Raw genomic sequence first — 26,974 nt, 5'->3', positions numbered from 1 at the left:
GACATGGAAGAGGATTGGTCAGGATTTGAAGATTTTCCAGACTTATACTTCAAAAATTCTTGATATTCTTCATTTGAAATTTGGGTTCATCAGATTTCGAAACATGAACGACCTTGTCTGGATATCCATGTAAGGCATAACATTTCTCTCGAGTATGGCTTATCCTCTTACAATATGTGCACTGAGGAGGCATACCACGGCCACCACGTCCTCCTCGGTTGCCTCTGCCTCCTCCTCTTCCTTGTGGTGCTACCATAGCTGATGTTTCAATACCACCAATTGAACTTTCGTCTTTAACTAATGAAGGTACCCGAAGAAGTCGAGTAACTAAGCTGTCCATTGATGGAACTTGATCACCAGCTAACATTTGATCACGAACATGACCAAAATCTGAATGTAGACCTCTTAAAATTAAGACCATGTAAAAATTATCAAGCTTCTTGTTTAGGCCTTCTAAAGAATCAGCAACAAAGAAATTCTTACAATTCTTCTGCAGCAGCGCGGGCCGTTCCTATGTAAGTAACCATATCATGATTGTTTTGTTTGAGGGAAGTCACTCTTTGAGTTGCATCAAAGAGGCGTTGTACATCATTAGCAAAGATATCTTGAGCTTTTCTCCAAAAGGAGGAGCACGTTTTGTAGGATCTCAAAATTTCTAAGACTTCTGGTTCAACAGATTGCCATAGGACGGCACATAGTTGAAAATCAAGTTTCTGCCATTGAGATTTCTCTTCTTCAGGAACGGTGGAAACATCTTGTTCAAGATGGTCATGGTGTCCTTGACCAAGAAACCATGACTCCACAGAAGAAGACCAAGATAGATAGTTTTTCCAATTGAGTTTTGCGGAAGTAATGGTTGGAGTAGCAGAGAGAGACGGTGTTCCAAGACCAGCCATTATAAAGCCAAACAAGAAAAGAGGGAAAAAAGGATTGTGGGAAGAAACCCTAAACGGAGCAACCCTCAACGGAACAGCATATCAGAGACCACAGTACACTCAGGAGACGGAGGCGAAACGACCGGCAGTGGCACGGTGAAGATCCGACACGGGAGAGGCGGCACGTGAAGCCCACGCGCCCGAGAGAGATCACACAGAAACGACGCGTGACGGTGCGTCGAGAGGAGGATGAGGCGGCGACCACCAGGGATGGGTCGCGCTCTTCGAGGCGCATCGAACCCTTAACTTCGCCGGAGAAAAGGCGGCGACGGTGGACGACGGCGGGCAGTGAGTGGCTAACTGCAAACCCTAACCTGCTCTGATACCATGTTAAATTTGGGAGAGAAAATGTAGTGATAAAAATATTATTCCATTGTGTCTAGTTTCTATTACACCAACATGTCCTATATAAGGAGCAAATAGACCAGCCCATAAAAGCCCAAAACTAAAAGTACAATTATACAATACAACATATTTCAACAAAAACAAACATTTGGGAGAGGAAATTTGTATTTATTTTTCTGAGATTTGTTCTAGTTTCGAGCTCCTGATTGCAGAAGCTATATATAGACTACATAAGCTCATCTAATTGACCGGATCAATTATAACAACCTGACAGTGACAGCTGTAACAAACTACTCCAAGTGAATACATCATATAATGATGGCTGTAACTAAATAACTATGTCTGATGAAAGTAGTTATACACTCACATGATTAAAATATTTCTATAACCATTTTTCTACTTTATGCTGCATTAGAATGTATATACACACATGTTTTTATTTCTATCTGTGTCTTATATTTTTAACTTGCATATTGAAGATTAAGGTTTTGGAAATGGAAAACTTATCAAGCCAACAAAGCTTGGATAATGTTGTTGATCTGGTTGCAGAGCAGAATATATGTGGTAGGGAGAAATGCAAAGAGGTAATAATCGTTTAAGTCAACAGTGTTTCTTTCTCTATGCCTTCTAATCTGATTATGAGATGCTAATTACTAGATTTGATAGCACAGCAGGAACTAGCTGAAATATTTATTGAAACACAGAAAAAACACAGCAATGATATTGCTGTCTCAACAAATTTCCTCATCTACAGAAAATATATGTTCAGAAAGTTACAAATACAACCCCTTAAATATCCACTTAAATTAAACTCGATAAAGCATAACTGTTCTCTAGAAAGGCATAGTAGTCCACTCACATTGATCCTAAATTTGGATCTAATTGCAACAAGGTAGGTGACTTGAGTTCCACTGAAATTATGGGTCTCTAGTGTGGGTTCTATAATGGCTTGGGCTTTCCAACTACAATAGCTGGACTTTTATGTTGTGGTTTTCCTAGGTTCTAATAAATTGTTATCATATCAGAGCTTTCCACCATGTCTCTCGCCATGCTTACTGGAGATTAGTGAAAGGGCTAGTGCACAGTCAGCTTGTGTGAGTTTTGCAGCTGCGGAGCATAGTGGGTGTTAGGATCCAGTTGCAAATTGGAAGCACGGGATTCTAGTGTGGGGCTTATAAATGGATAACCCTATGTGCTCAATACACATTAGGGATTCATCTTATGTCCCTTTCTCTTTTATTTTAACAATAGCCTTTAGTATCTCCATGTGAATAAAAATCTAGCGAGTATTATATTGTATCACCATTTCTTGATTCTACTTGCTATCATTCTTGTAGTCGATTTATGTTAATTGCTTGTAGTGCAAAGAAAAAACTTGAATTTGCTAATGGAAGTGCTCCATAACCACCAAAATTGGATAAAATGAATATGTTATGGTGTCAATACAACAATACAGCCGTTTCGTGGATTGTTCATTCAGTATCATCTCTCTTGATCAGACAGAGTATTCTCTGGATGTACAAGGCTGATGAAATTTCGAAAGATTTGAAATTACACTACTCATATTTACAACAAGAAGCATCTTGGAGAAAACAAGGTGATCTCATCGTAATTGAAATTTTTTGCCAACTAATGTGTTATTTGGGAAGAACTTGAGACTTTCAGATTTATCCGATATGTTCGTATATTGAGACATGCTTTTTCAATGTTTTTCCCATTATTGCCAACGTAAATTGGAAGATCAACAATACAAGTTGTACGTGGATTAAATGATCTCCTTTTTCTTAGTTCTCGGTACTAGGGCCGACCCCATCCACTATAGTAATATCAGGTGATGGTTAACACTAGGTGAATTTTCTTAGTGAGAAAGTTGTATTTTATTTTAACCTTCAATTGTAATGGACCTAATATGAACTATAAATTTGCTGATGACTTCTAGATTACTGTCATCTTTAAAATTATTGATGTGTAAATTACTTCAAGATATCAAGAATAACTTCAATAACACGGCAACCTCTTCTGTTTATCTTGCTACTTTCACTCTATAGTTGGAATAAAGGGAAAAGGACAGAATACTAAATATTACCTGTCTTTGTATATATTGTATTTAAATTTATCTTTTAGAATATTTATGGTATTTTTCCCTTTTTTATTGACAAAATATGGTAGCAAAGATGGGTCACTCCAAGGGTCAGGGCAACTAGATAAATTGTATTACTAAATTGGGCACCCATGAGTATTTGTCTGATATATTTTTTGCAATCTTTAGACTGTATAAATCTGTGTCATTTATTGCTAAATTAAGATTTATAATTCCTATATTTTGTTTCATCTGGTTAGCTCTATGAAGAGCTTATAAATGCACAACAGGCAGCTCGATTGGCTAATGAGCAACTTACTTCCACTGAAACTGTGAGCAACATTAATGTATGCAATTGATGATTTTATAAACATTTTGATTCGTGCTTTCTTGTAATGTCTGTGATTAACTATCAATTTACAATTCTATATGACTATGGTTCATACTATATCCTATCCTATAACGCTGATTCTTGAAGCTTTATGTAGGATGGAAATTTTGACTTTCCAATCAGTGTTTCCGTGGAAATTGAAGAAATTGCATCTGAAATTCAAAACTCAAAAGATGTTGTTCAAAGTGCTATGTTTATGGTGGATGATGCTATTAAAAGTTTCTCTGCTCTCTGTGATACTCTCCTTGTAAGTGCTTTGATAGAGCCATTGAGGCACTATAGCATCACTATTTGTAAGAAAAATGAAATTGCAGAACATTTACTTCATGTAATGCCTTTAGCGGTTATCATTTGTTTTCTAACTAAGATCTAAAATTGTGTATGTTTTTAGTTGGAGGGCTTACTATTTTATGGTTCGATACAGGTTTTCAAAACCTCAGTATATGAGGATTCTGCAGATCAAATTTTAATCTTGAATAATTCTCAGAATTTGATTTCTTGCCTAAGAAAGAAAATGTTTGATCTTGAAAGTGAGAAGGTAAAGCTTCCTTTCTATTATGAAATATTTCTAGAGATGTCCTAGTTGGTCTAATATTTGTGCTGCAGGTTCTTCTAGACAACCAAGTAGTTGATCTACAGAAGCATCTTCAGGAATCAAAACTAGATGCTCAGAAGTCCCAAAATTCTTTGATGGTTGGCCTTTATTTTAGAAATATTTTCTATCCTATCTGCTCATTTCTTTGAATATGCAATGCTGCGAATAGGAACACTAACTGTTTATTATTGTTACAGGATAACTTAGAACAACAGAAATTTGAAAATGCAGAGTTGATTTCTTATATTCAAACTCTTGAAAAGGATTTATCTTGTTTGACATCATCTACAGTGGCCAAGGATAGAGAAACTACAAGAAAAGAGCTGGAGAAGGTTAAAACCAAGTTAAAAGAAATTGAGTCTAAACTTAAGATTGCGATACAAGAGAAAACAAAAATTGAGGTTCTTTTTTTGGCACATCTCATGATTCCTTGGTTTCATTGTAATCTATTTACTTTTCAAATTTATGCCCTAACATATTAGGTGTACCTTAGGGTGAGAAAGCCTATGCGGAGCGAGAGATTAAACAATTGCGTGGCCAAATCTCTCTTCTTGAACGTGATATCAATAAACGTGATTCACTTGCGGGAAGAAGACGTGATTCAATTGTTGAAAGGGGTTCTAAGATATTTGATCCTAAAAGACCAAAGGGCCTAGAACAGACATTACAGGTTGACTTTGGGACTTGATGTATGCTTGTTGAAAATTGTTGATTGACATTCATTTGAATTTGGTGTAATTATTGGTCTTTCTCATATTTGTACGTGTATACATGTGTTTAAACTTTAGTGCTCTTTCCTAATTCATGCTTTTGGTCACAATGTTTTATGGTCAGTTACTCCTAAATGATAGTACCCATAAAGAACTGTATGTTACACATTCTCTATGATGTTATTATTCCATTCCTGAGCTCTCACCTTGTCATTCCTTCCTTTTGCCTGTATTATTAAGTTATGAACATGTTTGAATTACTTTTATATATTATTTTAAGTTTATGTATAAATATAATTTTAAGTAGAATAATTGATTATTTTCATATATATGTGTTTTGTCATGTCTCAGGATGAGCACAAAAAACTGGAAGTTTTGGCATTTGAATCAGAAACAAGAATTGCTTCGTTAGAAGAAGAAATAACAGCTACGTTGAAGGAGAAAGAAGAGGTGATATCTATTAATGAAGGTTTGTTGTTAGAACTGGAAGGCTTGACTGAAAAGCTGAACACATCAACCACTGAACTATATCATTTGAAGGAGGAAATTTATGCTCTTGTAAGTTTTTCTGTGAAGTTTCCTAGAATTTCCCTTTTAACTAAGTTGTTAGATGGCTGATAGAATTAACAGGTTGACGGAAAAATTATAGAAAGTAAAATATAGTTGAGAGAAGCGGAGAATCTGAAATTATTGACAATCTGAAATTATTGACATAATTTTCAAAAGATTTCTGTTGAGATCCGTTGCAAACATGATATAAAATTGGAAGACATGTTAAGCAAAATAAAAATTAAAAAACCATTCACGTAATCAACTTCTCATAATAACTAAAGCTTTTGGTATAGTTTGTTTTTGACATAGTATCATCAAATTCTCTATGCTCCAGTGGTTTAGAGTTCATTGCGGTGCCCATTATTCTAATAAAATGTTGCACGAGGTAGTTGGCCAATACATTGTGCATGCTTTGAAGCCCAAAAAGCTGTTAATCAAGGAGGTAGATTATAAACATGAGTATTCCTTTATATAATGAAGAAGAGATACAATAGTAAAGAATGAAAGCATTACCTAATAATGGGAAATATTTGGTAAGATATTACCCTATCAGATATATATCCCTATTGAGTTTGACCAAATTATGACTAACAATATTTAATGTGATTTGCTAGTGGTCTTTTGTTGAGATCAATGCATGTATGCAGATTGAGGTATTTTTATAACTGTTGAACGAACTAATCAACAGTTGGCAGAAATTGACTACTCTAAATTGCAGATACAAGCCAACATAAGTAGCGATCTACTGTAACAATGACAATTAAATAGCCAGTTTGCTTTCTCATTCAAACCATTAATTTGGTATCTTATTCTTGTCCACCCAGAAGCAAAGATTGGAAGAATCTGATATCAACCAAGAAAATTTGAAAAGCTCTATCAAAGTACTAATGGAAGAAAAGGAAGAGTTGGCTATGGTAGTGTAGCTTCAGCAATTTTTTTCTTCTACTTTATCGTGATTCTTCCCCTTTTAGGACATTTCTCTTGTTAAGGCATTTCATTGTATCTTCTTGATCTTGTAGCAACTCACTGATTCACTTTTGGAAATAGAGGAGGAAAGGGCAATATGGTCTGCCAAAGAGAAAGCAGCACTTCTAGCTATAGAAGAACACACAAAGTCAAACAATGTACAAATTACATCATTATCAACAAAATTATTAGAAGTAAGGTTTACAGCTCCACTATTTAGGAAACTTGTTTTAGTTCCCTTTATTTTCTTTTACTTCATGGGTTCCTTGAAGTCTACAAAACTGCCTTGTAAGGTGATGATTGCATTTCATTTATATATTATTATTTGACTTTATTTTTAATTGATTTGAGATCTCTAACACACCTCATGTTGAGAAATGAACATCTCAAGCGTGATTTTGGATATTTTTGGGTAGTCTAACAAGAGTATGATAACTGTGGCTTAATAGCCTAAAAAAACTTGACTAGGATAAGTTCTAAATGACTCTTATACGATCTTAAGAAGTGGACTTTAAGTCCAACTCTATCCTATAAAACCGAATTGTAAGACGAGGATTCCACCTCACTTATATATTATAATCTGACCTTATTCTTTGTTGGTGTAAGATCTTCAACAATTTGAGCCAAATAAGCTTACAAAAGGCAAGAACCATTGCTCTGTACTCTGTTGTTGCATGATCTTACAGCTACGTTATACTTTTTTGTTTTTCTAGGAGATCAAGTTATTACCAATAAAGACAATATCTGAAAGTGGATCTCTTGTAGCGGTGAACTTGTCCTATTTGCATTAGAGAACATGAAACTTGAGTATAATTATTGTGTCCATATAACAAACCTTTTTCCTAAGGTCTTTTTAATGTACTTTAGAAAGCAAATAACTATATTCCTATGTCTTACACATGGAAAATTAAGAAACTGACTGGCCACAACAAATGTATATTAAAAATAGGTATAATACCTATTTTGGTCCCAATTTTGGTTAGGAATGTTCGAAATGGTCCCAATTTTTTTTTTTGTTCAATGTTGTCCTAAAGAATGTAATTTATGTTTAATTTAGTCCTTTTTGCAAACGACGTTTAAATCGTTAACGATCAGATGTCCAGATGTTCAATAAATGAAACATCACCCTTGACACGTCATCATCATCTCCTACCTCCATAAGCCCTAATTTCCCCTACACAGAAACCCTAGCCACCACCTAACCTTAACCGCCGCCGCCATGGTCACGGCCAACCACCATCTTCGCACCTCCATCATCTTCTCCACCACCTAAGCCCTAATTGTTGAAAATGTATTTCTGATTAGTGTCTTAGCTCGCCAGACCACCATCTTAGCGCATCATCTTCCTCGCGCTTCCAAAACCTTAGGCCGCCACCACCGCTGCGCAGCAAAGCCCATTTCAGGCCGTCGCCGCCGTAACAATCGCGCCACTCAACGCGAGAACCTGCAACCACCACATCTCCATCCGCGATGCCATCAAACCTGCAACAAATCACGAGTCTTCCTCCTCTAGCACCAACCTAAGTCGCGAGTTTCGTACAACATTCATAGCCAACAGTGGAATCCCCATGGCCGCCGCTACTACTACCACTCTCCCTTCTTCAATGCGCTGCCGCGGCACACACCTCCATCACCTCCTCCGTTCGGTAGCCTCACCCCTTCAGCCATTTAGTTCCCTTCTTCTTCTCCCTCACTGCTCGGCCTCTTCTTGCCTTCCAACTCACAACACCACAAAAGACTCCACGTAAGCCAATAATTGACATTTCACAATGTAATTGCATATCTGGACATTTGACCGTCAACGATTTAAACGGCGTTTGAAAAAAGGACCAAATTGAACACAAATTACATTCTTTAGGACTACATTAAACAACAACAAAAAATTGGGACCATTTCGAACATTTTCAACCAAGATTGGGACCAAAATAGGTATTATACCTTAAAATATATATATATATATATATATATATATTTATAAAGATGGGTTTAGGGTTTATATATATAATAAAGATGGGAAAACTAATTTTTGTAAATATAATTACAACACTTGTATTAGACTTGTATTTAGTTGGTCTCTCTTTACGTTCTGTAATGTACGGACTATGATATAGTTTATTGTCTAACTTTAGGTAGTTATTGTGTTTTTGGCAGTTATGGCAGTTCTTTTGTCTTGGCAACTGTCAATAACTGCTGTTAGCTTTTTCTTATCAGAGTATATTTAAAAAAGACTTAAAGTGTACAACCATTATGTTTTTAATATCAGATTGATCTTTTCTACGTTGTTACATTATCTGTTTGTTTCTTACAATCCTCCAGACTTAATATGGTATCCAGAGTAGGTTACTGATTTTGGTTACCGACCTATGATGTCTAATTCTTCATCCCACCCATCGCCTAACCACTTCCTTTTGCACTCAGTTATTGAAAAACTTGATGACTCCAATTATCTTCTTTGGAAGAAGCACGTTGAACATATGATCACATCTCACAAACTTCATTGGTTTGTGATTAATCCTGTCATTCCCCCTCAATTTCTCTCTGTATCAATGGTGTACTCAATATGGTATTTGATCTTTTCTACGTTGTTACATTATCTGTTTGTTTCTTACAATCCTCCAGACTTAATATGGTATCCAGAGTAGGTTACTGATTTTGGTTACCGACCTATGATGTCTAATTCTTCATCCCACCCATCGCCTAACCACTTCCTTTTGCACTCAGTTATTGAAAAACTTGATGACTCCAATTATCTTCTTTGGAAGAAGCACGTTGAACATATGATCACATCTCACAAACTTCATTGGTTTGTGATTAATCCTGTCATTCCCCCTCAATTTCTCTCTGTATCAATGGTGTACTCAATATGGTATTTGATCTTTTCTACGTTGTTACATTATCTGTTTGTTTCTTACAATCCTCCAGACTTAATATGGTATCCAGAGTAGGTTACTGATTTTGGTTACCGACCTATGATGTCTAATTCTTCATCCCACCCATCGCCTAACCACTTCCTTTTGCACTCAGTTATTGAAAAACTTGATGACTCCAATTATCTTCTTTGGAAGAAGCACGTTGAACATATGATCACATCTCACAAACTTCATTGGTTTGTGATTAATCCTGTCATTCCCCCTCAATTTCTCTCTGTATCAATGGTGTACTCAATCCTACTTATGATGAATGAGAAGTTTAGGATCAATTCTTACTCACATGGCTTCAGTCTACTTTGTCCAAAGGTATTTTATCTTGGGTGCTTGGTGTGGTTGTTCCTATCAAGTTTGGGACCAGATTCATGAACAATTTTTCAATTAAATGGAAGCTTGCGCTTAGTAGTTGCACACTGATCTTCGTGTGCAAACTTTTGAAAACAAAACCATGAAGAAATACTTAGGTCATATTAAGTCTATTGTTGTTGACGTTGTTGAACATGTTGAACACGTTGAACCTAATGAACATGTTGAACACGTTGAACCTGATGAACATGTTGAGGCCATCCTCCAAATTTTGCTGCTGTCATCTCTTTCATTGAAAGCAAATTTGAGACTCCCCGAATTACTGTGGTTAAGGCTTTGCTTCTTGCCCGTGAATCTTGTACCAATCAACATTAGACAAAGTTTTTTCCACCTTCAGTTCATTATTCTCATTCTCCTCCGAATTCTTCTCCATCCAAATCATTTCCTGGTGGCCACTTCTCTTGTGGTGGTTCCAAACATGGTGGTGGTAGGTTTGTTTGTGGTTGTGGTTGTGTTGGTCGCTATGCCAATTTCCAATGCCAAATTTGACTTAAATATGGCCACATGGCAAATGTTTGCTTTTATAGCAGTGATACTACTTTTTAGCCTCCTGATTCTCTTGTGCTCTACGATACCACCACTCATCAACCTCTCCCCCTTTCCACTTCTCCCTTTGCATCCCAAAAGCCTAATACTTGGGTTAATCCATATTCACAACCCTTTGCTAAAGTTCCAACTACTATGCTTGCCAATTCAAATCCTGACCCTCCTCCACTTTGATACCATATTCTAGAGCCTCATTTCATGTGATTGGTCACTCTGAATATTCAACATTTTACTAACTTTTCCTTATCAAATTTATCAAATTTATATTGGCAATGGGGAAGGGTTTCCAGTTCTTGCCTCTGGTACCTCTTGTCTCTCCAATTCTCTTTACTTACATAATTTACTCCATGTTCCCTCCATTACCAAAAATCTTATTAGTGTTAGTAAATTTGCTCGTGATAATAATGTTTCCTTTGAATTCCATCCTCACGTCTGTCTTGTTAAATCTCGAGCCATAAGTGATGTTCTTCTTTGAGGTGTTGTTAATTGAGTAGAAGTTTGGGCTTGACTTCTGTACTCAACTTCTGTGCTGGAATAAGAAATGACATGTTGCTTGCATGACCACTAAGAGATTAAATTAAGAGAAGACAAGGAGGATGAGGGATCCATGGTTTCAGAATCTGGTGGAGGAGGATCTGACTCTCAGGGATCTTCAGGCAAGGAAGGAGGTGACCAAACAATGTCATTTGCATTTTGAGATATGTTCTTCTTTGAGGTGTTGTTAATTGAGTAGAAGTTTGGGCTTGACTTCTGTACTCAACTTCTGTGCTGGAATAAGAAATGACATGTTGCTTGCATGACCACTAAGAGATTAAATTAAGAGAAGACAAGGAGGATGAGGGATCCATGGTTTCAGAATCTGGTGGAGGAGGATCTGACTCTCAGGGATCTTCAGGCAAGGAAGGAGGTGACCAAACAATGTCATTTGCATTTTGAGATTGAGTTGAAGTTGGAGAAGTAGGAATAACTAGGGGATCACATGATCGTATAGGAAGCATCTCTTGAACAGATGAATGATCCTCCATAGAGGACAAGAAAAAAGGTTTATTCTCAAAGAATGTGACATTAGCAAACATATAATACCTTTTGGTGGAGGGAGAATAACATTTATATCCTTTTTGAAAACGAGAATATCCTAAAAAGACACATTTATAGCCTTGACAGAAAGTTTATCGAGACCTGAAGAGACATTATGAACAAAACAAGTACACCCAAATACACATGGAGAGACATGGTATAGAGGATCGTGTGGAAAAATTATAGAGTGAGGAACTTTATTTTCAAGAGAAGAAGGCATCCCATTGATAAGAAAACAGGCAGTGAGGACTGCATCCCCTTAATGATGAACAAGAACATCAGTATTTAACATCAGGGAGCGTGCAGTTTCAATAAGATGTCTATTCTTTCTCTCTAATTTGCCATTTTGTTGTATAGTGTGAGAACATGTTGACTGGTGTAAAATTCCTCGGGAAGATAAGAATGAAGAAAACACAACAAAAAATATTCCTTAGCATTATCACTTATGAGGATTTTAATTGTCTTCCCAAATTGGTTCTTAATTTCATTAAAAAAAGACAAATATGGGTAAAAGTTCAGATTTCTTTTTCATTAGATAAACCCAAGTACGTTGAGAGAATTCATCAATGAAGGTTATAAAATAGTTAAAACCAAAGGAAGTAAAACAACCTGGTCCCCAAACATCAGAGTGAATAGTGGAAAAAGCAAAATTACATCGTGTCAGAGTTTTTAGGATAGGAAGATCTAACATGTTTTCCTAATTGACAAGACTCAGTCTAAGACTTGAATGTGTTTGAGATTTGGAACCATCATCTTCAACCTAGTCAATATTAGGTGACCCAAACAATCATGCAGAAGTTTTGGGGATGAAGTTGAAAAACAAGAAACTAAGGAGCTAGGTTTTAGGAAATAAAGTCCTCGTGACTCATGTCCTTCTCCAATTAGACGACCCATACCATGTTCCTGTATAACAAAAGAATTAGCAGTAAAGGTTACAAAACAATTTAAGGAGCGAGTCAATTGGCTCAAAGAGATTAAATTATAAGGACATTGAGGAATATACAAAACAAAATTTAAATTTAGTGAAGGAGATAAGGAAACTTTGCCAATTCCTTAAGATGCCACTTTGGATCCATTGACAATAGTAATGAAATGAGGGATTTTTGGAGAGGAAATGAAGGAAAAAGAAGGAACGTTACTAGAGACATGATCTGAGGCTCTTGAGTCAAGAATCCATGAACTAACCTTCCACAGATTAGGAGATGCATGCAGTTGACACATTTGACATTGAAGAGGATTGACCAAGATTGGTAGACTTTTCAAACTTGTACCTTAAAAATTCTTGGTACTCTTCATTAGAAGTTCTAGATTTTGAATTATCAAATTTAATTGCATGAACAACTTTATCTCGAAAACCAGAAAGGAATAAAATCTTTCCTGGGTATGGCCCATTTTCTTACAATATATGCATTAAGGACGTCCACCTTGATCGCCACGTCCTCCTTGGTTGCTCCTACCTCCTCCTCTTCCTTGTGGTGATACCATTGCTGATGTTTCAATAACATCAATTGAATTCTCATCTTTTACGAATGTAGGTACCCGAAGGAGTCGAGTAACTAAGTTGTCCATTGACGGGATTTGGTACTCGCTAAAACTTGATCACGTACATGATCAAAATCCGAGTGTAGACTTCTCAAAATTAGGACCATGTAAAACTTATCAACTTTTTGTTGATATCTTCTAATGAATCATCCACAAAGATATTCTTTAACTATTATATCACAGCCCGAGCCTTTCCTTTATAAGAAATCATATCATGATTGACTTGTTTAAGAGAAGCTACTCTTTGAGGGAAGAAACCCTAGGTATGAGCCACGACCAACAAAACAGAAAAATAGGGACCAAAACATGCTTAGGAGGCTTTGGGAGATGATCGACAATGGCACAATGTGATTCCGGCATTGGGAAGGCAATGCATGACGACGTGTGGCAACGCGTGCAGAGGTTGCTGAGGTGAAGACCACCAGGGATGAATCGTGCTTCTTGAGGTGCACCTAACCTTGACTTCGCTAGAGAAGATGTGACGGAAACGACGAACGATAGAAACGGCATAGAAAGGTGGGCATAATACAACCTTAACCCTAAAGTTGGGTTCCCATACATGAATAATATAAAATAAAACTCATTACATTTCAACAAACAATAACGAAAGAACCTCAAGTATCAAAGTGAACTAAATAGAAAGGAAACAAGACTCATTTATTAAGATTATTAGGAGAAGAGTGAAGAACATGTTTTAATTGGTGTGACTCACAATCCAAAATCGACCAATGTTTTAAATTGTACACCATCTTCCACAATTTTGTTAAGTTGTGATGTTCTAATTGAACATGAATGATCATTAGATGGATTGGTGATGCACATATCGACAGTAATGGATAAGTTGCACTATGATAGTTTGGTTTTTGGTGTTTTGATGTTTGATATATAGATTTATTTCCTATCATCATGCTTCCATTTGCTTAAATTATTCAAATTTGTCTATAATGTTAGGTAGGGAATGAATTGGAATCTTGTAAAGAAGAATGGAGAACCCTACGTGAAAGATCGACTACTACATATGAACATTCACATACCAAGGAAAATTTCGGGTTTGTTTAGTGTTAATTAAATTTATTTCTCTCTTATCCTCTCTTGTACTACTTTGTTATTTTTCTAATATGTTTTCTTACTACATTTAACATGCTATGTTGCAAAAAAATTTTGAAAGTTTGGTTTATCATTGAGCTTTATTAGATTTGGTGAGATAAATAGCTTAGGTGGAGATTAACCTTACCTTTTGGAAATACATACATATATATATATATATATATATATATATACATATATATATATATATATATATATATACATACATACATATATATATATATATATATCCCCATCTACAATTAGAATATTATAAAATCTAATGAACATCATTTCACAAGCAAGAACGATCATGAATTTTATAATTAGCACGTCCGGATTGCATTTATAGAATTTTTGTATAAGAGATATTATATAACTATAAACAAAAGGAAATGGGATAACAACCGCTTTATGTTTAGAATGAGAAGCAATAAATAAGGAATTCATTAAAAGTTTATTCTTAACTACCAAACATCTATGTGAATATCCATCTATACCCTATTGTCTTCTTGTTTTTGGGCTTATCAACAATCTCCCAAGTTGAATTTCTTTCTAATGCATTCATCTCTTCTTTCATGGCTTGATTCCAATGTTCAAGTTTCATGGCCTCTTGGATTGAGGTAGGAATTTCTATGACATCAATGGTAGCAAAAAAAATTTTGTGCTTATCAGAGAGATTGTTAATGCAAACATACTGAGAAATAGGATATTTAGCACATGATCTTCTTTGCTTTCTCAATGCAATGGGTAAATCCTTAGTAATACTTACCTCCTCATTGTTATCTTTAGGGATCCTCACCTTTAGATTAGACAATTTTTCTTACTCGAGAGTCGATGATAGGACACTAAGAGTATATAAGAGAATGGAAAGAACCTAGACAGTTGGAGAGTTAGTTAACTGTGGGGAGTAAGGGGTGATGCATTGGTTTTAATGTAGGGGTTAGTAGTTAGTCTGTTGGGGGGAGAATAGAGCAACCTATATAAGGGTTGTGTATTTCTATAAGGGGGTTAGCTAACATTTTGATTGTTGTATAGACAGGACAATTCATATCTTGTGGAGGAGGGATTAATCCCCCTTTTGGAGGTTTGTACAGTTGGGAACATTACAGAGGGAAATATACCATTCTTTTCATCTTTCTGGTTTTGTGAGTGTGTTCTACTATTGAATATTGATAGTTCTTGGTCTTTTTTGACCCAAGAACCTATCAATTGGTCCGACCTCCCGGATCCAATTGGGCGTGGGGATCGGGATGGAGGGGCGCATGAACGTGGTTGAGGGGCAGTTGGAACATCTGGAGATTGGCATGGACGGGTTGAAGGTGGAAACGGTGGCAATACGTCAAGACTATGTGGCGATGCGCAAAGACTTGTAGGAATTGATGAGGATTTTGGGAGCTCGTACCAGGCAGACAGAGGGAAATTTAGACGGGAGTTAAGGGTCCATTGATGGTAATCGGGAGGACCCCGAACAGACACGGACGAAGAAAAAGACGGGAACAACCAGAGGGACCACCCAGTTGGCGGAGAAGGGTGGAGTTACCCATTTTCGAAGGACATGACCCGTTAAACTGGATAAACAGAGCAGAGAAGTTTTTTGAGATTCAGAAGGTGACAGAATCAGAGAAGGTCGAATTGGCGTATATTAGCATGGAGGGAAGCGCATGTTATTGGTTCAAATTCTGGAAAGAAAAGGCGAGAAACCGATCTTGGGAGGGTTTGAAGGAAGCCATGGTCATCAAATTCGGTGGTCGGAATCGGGCCGGAATTTTTGAGAGGATGGCTGCAATAAAGCAAATGGGCACGGAGGAAGAGTACGTGCACGATTTCAAGGTTTCGGTGGGACAGACCAAGGCGTTTTCTGACGAGCAATTGTTAGGATACTTCTTGGCGGGGTTGGAGGAGGAGATACGATGCCATTTAAGACCCCACGACCCACAAGATTTGATGGTGGCGATGAGGATTGCGTGCGATGTGGAAGACGCACAACGCAGGTTGAGAACGAGTGGGTGGACGACAACCAAGAACACCCAAACTTGGGGCCCTTCCACGGGAGGAGGAGGCATAGTGGCGAAAACCGAGCCGAATAGAAGCAACCCAACAAGAATGGGCATGACGGAGAGTGTGGGATCTGTGAGGAAGGAGGCAAACCCGATTAACGGAACGGCTAGGGGAGTGAGTACAGTGGGTAGCGGAGTCAAGGGACGGGGTCCGAGGAGTTTGCCGTATGCGGAATACATCAAGAGGAGAGAGGAAGGAAGATGTTTCCACTGTGGAGGTCCCTACAGCCCAGGTCATCGCTGTCCGAAGAGGAGCATGAGGGTGAGGAGGAAGACGAAGGGGAAGACGAGAAAGAAGAGGAGGAAAAACCCATGGAGCTTTCATATTTCTCTGCCGATGCTGGTGCTGATTGACAGCAGGGCTAGCCACAACTTTATAGCCAGAAGGATGGTGGAGGAATTGAATTTACCTGTGGAAGGAACACCACCTTACAAGGTGTGCTTGGGAGATGGTCGAAGGAAGGAGATGCAAGGTTGCTGTGAAGGGGTGACGGTGGAAATGGGGAGGTAGAAGTGAAGGAGAGATTCTATTTGTTTGATTTAGGGGGAGTGGACATCATCTTAGGAGTGGCGTGGTTAGCTACCTTGGGAGAAGTAACCATTAATTGGGGGACGCTGACGATGGGGTTCAAGAGAGAGGGAAAGAAGGTGTCCATACAGGGTGATCCCACCTTGACCAGAGAATTAGTGTCGCCCGAGGCTCTGCTGAAGGTTAACGAGGTGGAGGCTGTGACGTTAGTCTGGGATTTGGGACAGACAGAGTGGGAAGGAGACTCCAGGGAAACAGTTGACGCAGGAGCAGAGCCGGGAGTTGGAAGCGGTTTTGGAAGAGTATGAGGAGACTTTCAAAGAAAACCCAGGCTTACCTCCAGTCAGGCAATGGGATCATAGGATACCCATCAAAGAAGGGGTTGACCCAGTGAATGTAAGACCGTATCGATACCCCTACACAATGAAGTCTGAGGTGGAGAGGCAAGTAGCAGAGATGTTAGCATCTGGGATCATACGATCTAGCCACAGTCCTTATTCTAGTCCAATAATCCTAGTTAAGAAAAATGATGGGAGTTGGAGATTTTGCATAGATTATCGCGCATTGAATAAGTTTCCTATACCAGTGATAAAGGAGCTTTTGGATGAACTCAAGGGAGCAGAATTTTTTTCTAAGGTGGACTTGAAAGCAGGCTACCACCAAATAAGGATGGGAGAGGAGGATATTCCGAAAACTGCGTTTCGCACACACTAAGGCCACTACGAATTTTTAGTCATGCTGTTTGGCCTCACAAACGCACCAGCAATGTTTCAGTGCGTGATGAATAACCTGTTGCAGAAGTATTTGAGGAGGAGTGTCCTAGTGTTTTTTGATGATATATTGATTTACAGTAGCACCTGGGCAGATCACATAAAGCATATCAGGGAGGTATTGGGAACTTTGCTGGAGTAGAAGTGGTATGCCAACAGGAAGAAGTGCGATTTTGGAAGGAGACAAATACATTACCTGGGGCATTTGATAACAGACGAAGGGGTGGAGATGGACAAGGCTAAGGTGGCAGCGGTCATGGATTGGCCAGAACCTCGAACCATTAAAGCCCTTAGAGGATTTCTGGGTTTAACAGGGTATTACAGGAGGTTTGTAAAGGGGTATGGACAGATCGCTAAGCCTTTGATAGATCTTTTGAAGAAGGGTCAGTTCTGCTGGACGCCACAGGGCAGTGAGGCAATGCGGAAACTAAAAGAGGCTATAACAACGGCCCCAGTTCTTGCATTACCTGATTTCTCACAGCAGTTCCATGTTGAATGTGATGCCTCAGGCAAAGGAGTGGGGGCAGTGCTATCTCAAAACAAGAAACCGGTGGCTTTCTTCAGTAAAGCACTTTCAGCAGTGTCCTTGAGCAAGTCAATATATGAAAAAGAGCTCATGGCCCTGGTCCTAGCTATTCAGCACTGGTGACCATATTTGTTGGGACAACAATTTATAGTGCACACTGATCATCGGAGTTTGAAATACCTGCTGGAGCAACGGATTACGACACAAAACCAGTAGAACTAGATAGCAAAATTGCTTGGGTATACTTTTGAGATCCAGTACAGAACATGAGCCTCTAACAGAGGGGCAGATGCGCTGTCATGAAAAAGAGAGATGGAGGTAGAGGGGGAATTGGAGTTAAAGGGAATTTCCAGGCCTTACTGGCAGGATTTTTAGGACATTTTACGGGAGGTAGAGGAGGATTCAGTGCTCCAGAAAATAGTGGAAGGATTGCAAGTTGATGCTGATTCACATCCTTCCTATACCTTGGAGAATGATAGGTTGCACTATAAAGGGCGACTGGTGATATCTGCAGCGTCTGAGTGGATTCCGAAACTGTTGCAAGAATTCAATGCGACACCCACAGGAGGTCATTCGGGTATTTACAAAACTTACAGGAAGATTGCCCAATTCTTATATTGGATAGGTTTGAAGAAGAAGGTGACAGAATTTGTAGCAAGATGTCTAATCTACCAACAACATAAGTATTTGGCAGCTTCGCCCCAAGGGTTGCTTCAACCCCTGCCCATCCCGAATGCAATTTGGGAGGAAGTCAGTATGGATTTCATAGTAAGGTTACCAAAGTCCCAAGGGTTTGATGCTATTCTGGTGGTAGTACAGGCTCAGCAAGTATGCCCATTTCATAGCAATGAAACACCCCTATACAGCTAAGACAGTGGCAGAAATGTTTGTTAAAGAGGTAGTCAAGCTACATGGAGTACCTCTATCCATTGTCAGTGACAGAGATCTGTTATTCTTAAGCATATTCTGGAAGGAGATGTTCAAACTCCGGAACACACAGCTCAACATGAGCACAACTTACCATCCGGAAACGGATGGGCAAACCGAGATTCTAAACAGAATTTTAGAATCCTATCTGCGTTGTTTCTGTTCAGAACAGCCGAAGAAATGGTGTGTTGTTCTACCTTGGGCAGAGTACTGGTACAATACCAGCTACCAAGGCTCCGCAAAATGCACCCCTTTGAAGCTGTATATGGTCGACCACCACCATCCCTGTCAAGATACATCCCTGGTGAGACCGCGGTGGAGGCAGTGGCGCAGGAATTAATGACCCGAGATGAGGCTTTGGTTCAGCTCAGATTTCATCTACAAAAGGTTCAAGACCAGATGGTTAAACACGCCAACAAAAGCAGGAGACCAGCGAAGATAAAAGTGAACGACTGGGTCTATCTAAAGATTCGACCTCATAAGCAATCGTCCATGTCCACGAGAATACATCCTAAGCTATCCGCTAGATTTTATGGGCCATTCGAGGTGTTGAAACAAGTGGGTTCTGTGGCATTTCAGTTGAAGCTACCGGCGATAGCAAGGGTCCACCCGGTTTTTCATGTGTCACAATTGAAGTTGGCGGTGGGGACCCAACAAATTGAAAAAGAACTATCGGCGGAGTTACAAGGAGAGGGACCTAGTTTTTGGCTGAAGCGAGTGTTGCACAGGAGGAGCCAACAGAGGAAGGACATCAGCATTCCTCAGGTGTTGATAGAGTGGCAGGAAGGAGGGCGAGATGGGGCTACGTGGGAAGACATCTTAACCATGCAAGAGCAGTTCCCAGAGTTCAACCTTGGGGACAAGGTTGATATTGAGGGTGGGGGTAATGATAGGACACTAAGAGTTTATAAGAGAAGAGAGAGAACCTAGACAGTTGGAGAGTTAGTTAATTGCAGGGAGTAAGGGGTGATGCATTGGTTTTAATGCAGGGGGTAGTAGTTAGTCTGTTGGGGGGAGAATAGAGCAACCTATATAAAGGTTGTGTATTTTTGTAAGGGGGTTAGCTAACATTTTGATTGTTGTATAGACAGGACAATTCATATCCTGTGGAGGAGGGATTAATCCCCCTTTTGGAGGTTTGTACAGTTGGGAACATTAGACTATGGTAGCTTCATTGCTCAGATCTTGGCATCCTACAAAGACAATCATGGTAAGGACAAGAAGGAGAGTTCATCCACTTCAAGTGCTTTCTCCCCCGAAGTGGTGGACTGACATAAAAGGATTGTGTTTCATGAAAGATGACATCCATGGTGATAAAGACACGACGACTTTGAGGATGATAAAGACACATTTTAAAGCTCTGGTATCAAATTTACTACGATTAGGATGATGAGAGTGAACAAAAACAATAAATCCAAAGACTCGACTAGGTAGACTTGATATTAGGGGGGAAGAAGGAACAAAAGACAATATAGACTCTATAGGACTAATGTCATTTAAGATACAGGTGGGTAACCTGTTGATGAGATATGTGACAGTTAACACAGTTTCCCCCTAGTAAATTTTTTGGAACAAACATTTGACAAATAAGAACTTTAGTTACCTAAAAAAAAAGATGACAATTCTTTCTTTCTATAACCCTGTTTTGTTGAGGGGTGTTTACACATGTTAGTTCATGAATAGTACTATTATGAGACAAAAAATTGAGAAATTCATGATCCACATATTCAGTACCATTATTAGACTTGATTCTTTTGATATTTTTTCCAAATTGATTTTGGACAAGACGGTAAAAATTAACAAAGATTTAGAAAACTTCTGATTTATTTTTCACAAGATATGTCCATGTGACACAGGTACAATAATAACGGTAACAAACCATTTAGCTCTAAAAATAGATTCTATGACAAGTCCCTAAACGTCAGAATGAATTAAATCAAATGGAGAAGTACTCTTTTTATTACTAATAGGATAAGGTGCATGATGATGTTTTGACAATTGACAAATATCACAATTAAAAGACTCAACAGACTCCTTGGTAAACAAATGGGAAAATAAAGATTTGATAAGATTGAATGAAGGATGTTCAAGCCTTTTATGATGAAACCATATTTAGGAATTTGCTCACGTCTCAGATGTAGCTTGTTGACTCATGATTTTTGTTTTGCTTTGGTCATTCGACTCCAACAGATACAACCCACTCTCCTCCTTAGCAATAATCGTTTTTCTCGTGGCAAAGTCCTAAAAAACACAATAAGTTGAGAAAAATGTTACTAAACAATTTAAATCCTTTGTGAGTTTTTGCACATAAATAAGACTATTGGCTAATTGTGGAACTTGTAAAACATCTTTTAATACAATAGATGAGTCCAAAATTATATTTCCAGAGCCACATGTCCTGACCATTCACAACTGTAATAAGTTGTTCTTTATTTCTTTTACTGTATGAGTCGAAGGATACACGAAAAGGTGTCATATGATCAGTTATTGCTCCTGAATCAAGAACCGAAATACTTAGAGACACAAGACGAACAATATTAAGACAAATCTTAACTTTCATGGACATGGTACATGATCCAGAGGCCTTACTCATTGATTCAGCCATCGCTTTCAAGCGCTCGAGTTCCTCCTTATAAGCTTTCATATCAAGATCTAGTGGTGGTAAAGTACTAGATTGATTGGTGGCTTCCTGTTTTGAGGTAATATTATTTTCCCATCTTTGAGCAGACCCTTTGTTGTTTCCCATGTGCTCGAGAACATTATTTCTTCCATGGAGTTTGAAACATGTTTCCCTGGTATATCCAGATCTTCTACAGTATAAACAATAGTCTCTACGATTACATTTTTCAAATGAATTTCGTCCAACTTTTGTTCTCTTGTGGACCCTTTTTCGGTTGTCATGACAGAGTCTGTGTTGGAGATCCCCCCACAAGCATGACAACTCTCCTAGTTTCTTCGCCTTTTACCATAAAAAATACTTTTGATAGGGATGGTAATTTTTCTCTTCCTAAGATTTGTACCTGGATTGGGTCGTACTCATGATTCAGGTCATGGAAAAATTTAAAGATTCTTCCTCTTTCCATGACTTCAGCATCTGTGACAACATTTGTTTTACACGTATTTATTGTTTGGTACTAATCTAATTCAATCCAAAGTCTATTAAGGATTTCATGATATTCTGATATGAAAAGGGAGCCCTGTTTTTTATTAAATATCCTACTTTTAATTACATAGTAGGCACCAAAATCCTATTTTAATGAAAAAGTATCCTGTAAATCATCCCATATCTCTTTGGCAGAAGAATGAAACATATAATTTCGACTTATCTTAGGAATCATGGAATGTCACATCCAAGTAATAATTAGTGAATCTTCATTGTCTCAAATTTGAAAATGAATGTCATCTCTACTTGGCCCTCCTCCTGCTATGTGATCTAGTCTTGAACGTCCTTGAGAATCCTTCGAATGTACTGGCTCCATTGTAAGAAATTTTGACCATCGAACCGATAGGAACCCACCACATTTGGAAGATCATTAGAACCCAAAGGAATAATTTTTACCATCCCTTGGAGCACAATAAGGTGTCTCCGACGGCGCTATTCAAGACGATGACAATTTGTAGGCTACATCGGGAAGAAGGAGCAGAACTCAAAATCTACTCAAATCTAGGCCAAATGAGACGTCACCAACCTGTGGAACGAATTCAGAGGCTCCGACGACCCTTTCTGTGACGGTGGCGACGAGTGGCTCTTGTCAGAACTAGGCGTGTGGTGACGCCGGAGTGATTTCTAGTGTTGTGTTCGCTGGAAATGGGTGCACCTTTGTACCCTATCAACAACTCCAACTACTACGGTGGCAATCGCAATGGTCAGATAGTAGCGGCAGTGGCTACTGTTGCAGCGGACACAGAGCTCCCAAAATCAGGAGTTCTTATACCATCTTGAACAGAGAATAAATTTTATTATTATCATTCATGTCTATTACATTCTTCTTACCTCTATTTGTAACAATCAAATCTTCTAAAAAAAAGAAAATAAAGAAACAATATACTGAAAAATAAACTAGAAGATCTTACTTATATTTTCTTTAGTTAAGAATATTCTATAGATATTTTCTCTAATTAGGAAAATTTCCCTCTAATTATAACATACCTTTTTTTTTTATTTTGTTGATTTGAGCATATTTTTTGTATTTTGACTATGATAGCGTGTCACAGAAACATTCAAAAGATGTGCATCCTACAATTTATGTTTTGGATGTTCATTTACACTGCATTTGTTATAACGACGTGACACTGTTAATGCAGCTGGAATTTCATTCCCTTTGTCTTTTTGTATCTAAATTTATTTTCCTTGCGACACATCTCAGCTTGTGTCAGTTTTTGCTTTTTAGACATTCTCATATTTGACTTGGTTTCTAATGGTTACTCTATTCAGCCACCCCGTTTGCTACTCCCAGTCTTTTTTTTTTTTCATTAGATGGCTCGCGAGCTTGAACTGTCAAACGTATTAAATCACTATTCCTGTCATGTTATTTTATGGCTGCAGGGAAAAGGTTTCAGAGAGGGATCAACTGGAAAAGCACATTGAAACAACCAATGCTGAAAGCAAACAATCTCTAGAACTAGAAGTAAGGACTATTTATTGTTAACAATTTCGTGGTTTGAGTTGTGACTTACTGCAAGGCATAATATTATTTGCACGTATTTTAGATGTCAAAAGCCACTTCAGAGGTACAACCTTTGGAGAATGAGCCGCATGACTGTCCCATGGAAGAGAAAGAAAATGAAACTCCGAAGGAACTGGATGTTCTTGATAAAGGAGATACTCTATCCAACCCGAACGTGCTTCAGGTTTCTCCTTCATTGTCACTAGAAGATTTGTGCATTCATATATCTATATTTATAATTAAGGGGTTGGGAAGAGTATAAAAATCTTTGAGACTCCATGTACCGTATAAGTTTTACTGATCATCCCAGGTTACATGACAGAATCTCGAGACCAAACTATATTATTTGACAACAGAAAAAGATATACTGACGATTGAGATGGAAGATCAACAGAAACAAATGGAATTTCTGCGAAAGAATTTCCAGGATGAGGTAAAAGGAAAATGGTACCTTTTGAAAGTTTCTAAGGGTGTGTTTGACCTACTTTTAAAGTCAAATCAATAAGTTTCAAAACTATAGTAGAACACTGTTTGAATTTTTTTATTTCTTTTATAGCTTAAAACAGATAATCTGAGAGAACTAAAAGGATGGGGATAGACGAGAAAACGAGGAGAGAAGTGTTTTTATTTTTTGTAGAAGTTCCTTCACCCATCCTTTGTAAAATAAACGCCTACAATTGTTGTTATGTTTAAGAGTTTTTCAAAAGATGTTTTTAGCTCACTTTCTCTTTTTTTTTTTTTGAAAGAAGCCTAAAAGGCTAGATTCTACTAATTTTAGTAATTACATTAAGGAATATTCTTTATCTGTTATCTTAATTTCAGTAATCACATTATGCATATTCTTTATCAGTTATCGAAGGGAAAGGTCCAGGTTGAAGAACTAAAACAGAAACTTTCTTGTATGGAAGTCAAAATGCATGCGGTAAGTACCTTATTGGGGTTATCAGTTCAAATATGGGTTGTATTGATCACATATACCAATTGCCTGTCAGAATTTCTTTCTTTGATGATTTCATTGATTCTGCTCGTCCATAATAATACATCCCAATTTACAGTAATTAAGAAGCAACAGTACTAAGTTGATATTTATTCATAATATACACATGTATCAGGAAACAAAATAATATCAGAATCCCTTGTTGACATCTTCCTCAATATGATGTCACTGATCAAGAAACTGATGTTGAGGTACAACCTTGGAAAAGATGTCTGCAAGCTAAAGTTGGGATGTGACATGAAGAAGAGAAATGACATGGGCATCCAATACTTCTCGAGTACAATGACAATCCACCACTATGTTTTTGTGCCATCATGCAAAACCAGATTAGCATCAAATTGGATGGACTAGTGTTGTCATCATAAAGAGGTGTGGCAGCTTTTCAGGGAAACCTAGCTCAACCAAGAGTCCACGGAGCCAAATGATACTCTTATTGGGTGGAGGACTTCGATACACAATTTCTTTTTACTCTTCAAAGAGATCGGTGCAGAACCAAGAAACATGCATCGACCAGTAATAGATCTTTGTGTACCAGGGTTGCCAGTCCAATCTGCATCACTTTAGTCAACCAAACTAATAAGCTTCCCAATAGAAAATAATAGGCCATCAGCACCTTTTTGATTCATGAATGATGCGTCAAATGGTGGCCATATGAAGATGGTGAGAGGAATGCTTAAATTGGCTCATCTGTTGGGCTTCAAACGGAGTATGAGGAATGAAATCATTGGATAGTTAAGACAACCAACCAACCGACAATATAATAAAGGGTTTGACAAAGGATCTCCCTCATCTTGATGAAATTCGACATTAACCTCAAGAGGAGTGTCGAGTAGAGTGGTTAAAGTAAATATTTTTGTACCATGTCAAATAGATACATAAGTCGCACTCTAAAAATTAAGACAGATGATATGGAACTTCCCAGCATCTCCCCTCCCTCCATATCTGTCTGTCAAACCAAGCAAGTCGACAATTTCTAAGATGAGTCCTAGATTCTAATACCATGTTAAAATTTCTCTCTTTGATGATTTTATTGATTCTAGTATTTAATAATACATACCCATTAAGTCGACAACTCTCTCTATAAATAATACATACCCATTATAGTATTTAAGACAATAATTCTATTTAACTTATTTAATCAAAATCAGGAAAGCAAATAGTCTGCAGTGAATAAGTAGATATTTTATTCTTATTATATACAGCGTATATCTGGAAAAAAGAAATAATATAATCCCTTGTTGACATTGTCAAGCGAATACCTCTAGGAATAATTTATCTGCATTTATTTAGATTGTTTGTGCTGGATGAATCAGTAAAAACATAGTTGCACCAGTAAAAACATCTTTTTTTTTATGACAGGATGGTGTAACAAACAACAAAGAAATGGCTAAGCTCAGAATGAGACTCCGCGGAACACAAGCAAAACTGGATGCTTTCCGTTGTAGATACAAGGAAGCAATCGATGAATCAGTCATAACAAATAAGAAGTATAAAGACCAGTTGGCTTCAAAATGCGTAGAAGTGCTTAACCTAAAGAAAGAGTTAGCAGCAGTCAAAAGCCAATAGGAAATTTGCATGGTATGTTAAAGGATGCAATCTCGCATCTTGGGTCACCTCACTCTTTGTTTATTAAAATTACAGGTCAGGCCATCATTCCAAATGGTCTCCGTAATTTTTAATCTCATCCAGTTGTGAAATCTTGAATGATTCGTGTTTCAATTTCATACAATTCCTCATAATAACTATGAATTTCCTGCAAATCCCTGATATTATAAGAAACTCAATTAGTAAATTGTGACTAGGGCATGAAATCGAAGAGTTAAGGCAAATATGCAATACTTACTCTCTAAAGCACCACAAATCATAGCACCACTCAGGGTTGACTCTTGAACATAGATATAATGTTCACACACAATTTTGTACGCATGGATATTGCATTCCATGGACGTACAATGAACAAAATTTTAAAAAATCTCTGAATTTTTTAAACGTGCTAAATGTTATACTTTCAATTGACTTATACTTCTTTTTATTAATTTCTATTTTTTAATTTTAAAAGAAATTTTCTTGTTTTATGAGGTTTTTGAAAAAAAAAATTACATTGTGCAGGTATGAATATAGTGTGGGCGCTCAGGTAATAAAGTTAACTATCAAGAATATCTGAAGCTGTATTTGAAATTAAATTTGAAGATTGCTGAAGGTAATCTTATTATATTTAATGTATCCCTCTTATGATATAGGATCTTTATTATATTTGATAAAAGTTAAGTGAATAAAGTGTTTGAAGGGAAAAAACAATTTAATGTATCTCTCTTATTTACATAAGACTGGTTTTGTTGGGGCTTCATTGTAATTAGAAAAGGGCAAGAAATTTTGGTGA

At 37.7% G+C, this 26,974-nt stretch overlaps 1 protein-coding gene across 8 annotated transcripts in view; it reads left to right on the top strand.

The window, feature by feature from the left end:
- The window catches only part of LOC108319300 (kinesin-like protein KIN-7O), a 49,183-nt gene extending 22,209 nt beyond the window's left edge, over positions 1 to 26,974 (top strand). For 3 of the 8 annotated variants that reach the window (XM_052880310.1, XM_017550387.2, XM_017550385.2), the window contains 16 exons: positions 1,760 to 1,864; positions 3,621 to 3,707; positions 3,849 to 3,998; positions 4,176 to 4,289; positions 4,358 to 4,444; positions 4,544 to 4,747; positions 4,840 to 5,016; positions 5,408 to 5,614; positions 6,433 to 6,522; positions 6,628 to 6,768; positions 13,984 to 14,081; positions 23,477 to 23,558; positions 23,641 to 23,781; positions 23,920 to 24,030; positions 24,448 to 24,519; positions 25,954 to 26,346. In XM_052880310.1, coding sequence (XP_052736270.1) covers positions 1,760 to 1,864; positions 3,621 to 3,707; positions 3,849 to 3,998; positions 4,176 to 4,289; positions 4,358 to 4,444; positions 4,544 to 4,747; positions 4,840 to 5,016; positions 5,408 to 5,614; positions 6,433 to 6,522; positions 6,628 to 6,768; positions 13,984 to 14,081; positions 23,477 to 23,558; positions 23,641 to 23,781; positions 23,920 to 24,030; positions 24,448 to 24,519; positions 25,954 to 26,160 — 2,073 coding nt within the window. In that variant the 3' untranslated portion in view covers positions 26,161 to 26,346. Of the gene's footprint in view, positions 1 to 1,759; positions 1,865 to 3,620; positions 3,708 to 3,848; positions 3,999 to 4,175; positions 4,290 to 4,357; positions 4,445 to 4,543; positions 4,748 to 4,839; positions 5,017 to 5,407; positions 5,615 to 6,432; positions 6,523 to 6,627; positions 6,769 to 13,983; positions 14,082 to 23,476; positions 23,559 to 23,640; positions 23,782 to 23,919; positions 24,031 to 24,447; positions 24,520 to 24,709; positions 25,866 to 25,953; positions 26,347 to 26,703 lie in introns of those variants that run through there. The other 5 variants (XR_001831291.2, XM_017550386.2, XM_017550389.2 and 2 more) reach the window with 5 other exon arrangements.

The sequence above is a fragment of the Vigna angularis genome, chromosome 7 (assembly GCF_016808095.1).
Source record: "Vigna angularis cultivar LongXiaoDou No.4 chromosome 7, ASM1680809v1, whole genome shotgun sequence".
Classification (NCBI taxonomy): domain Eukaryota; kingdom Viridiplantae; phylum Streptophyta; class Magnoliopsida; order Fabales; family Fabaceae; genus Vigna; species Vigna angularis.
Note: the sequence above shows the minus strand (reverse complement) of the source record. Positions and strands in the feature narration are given on the sequence as shown.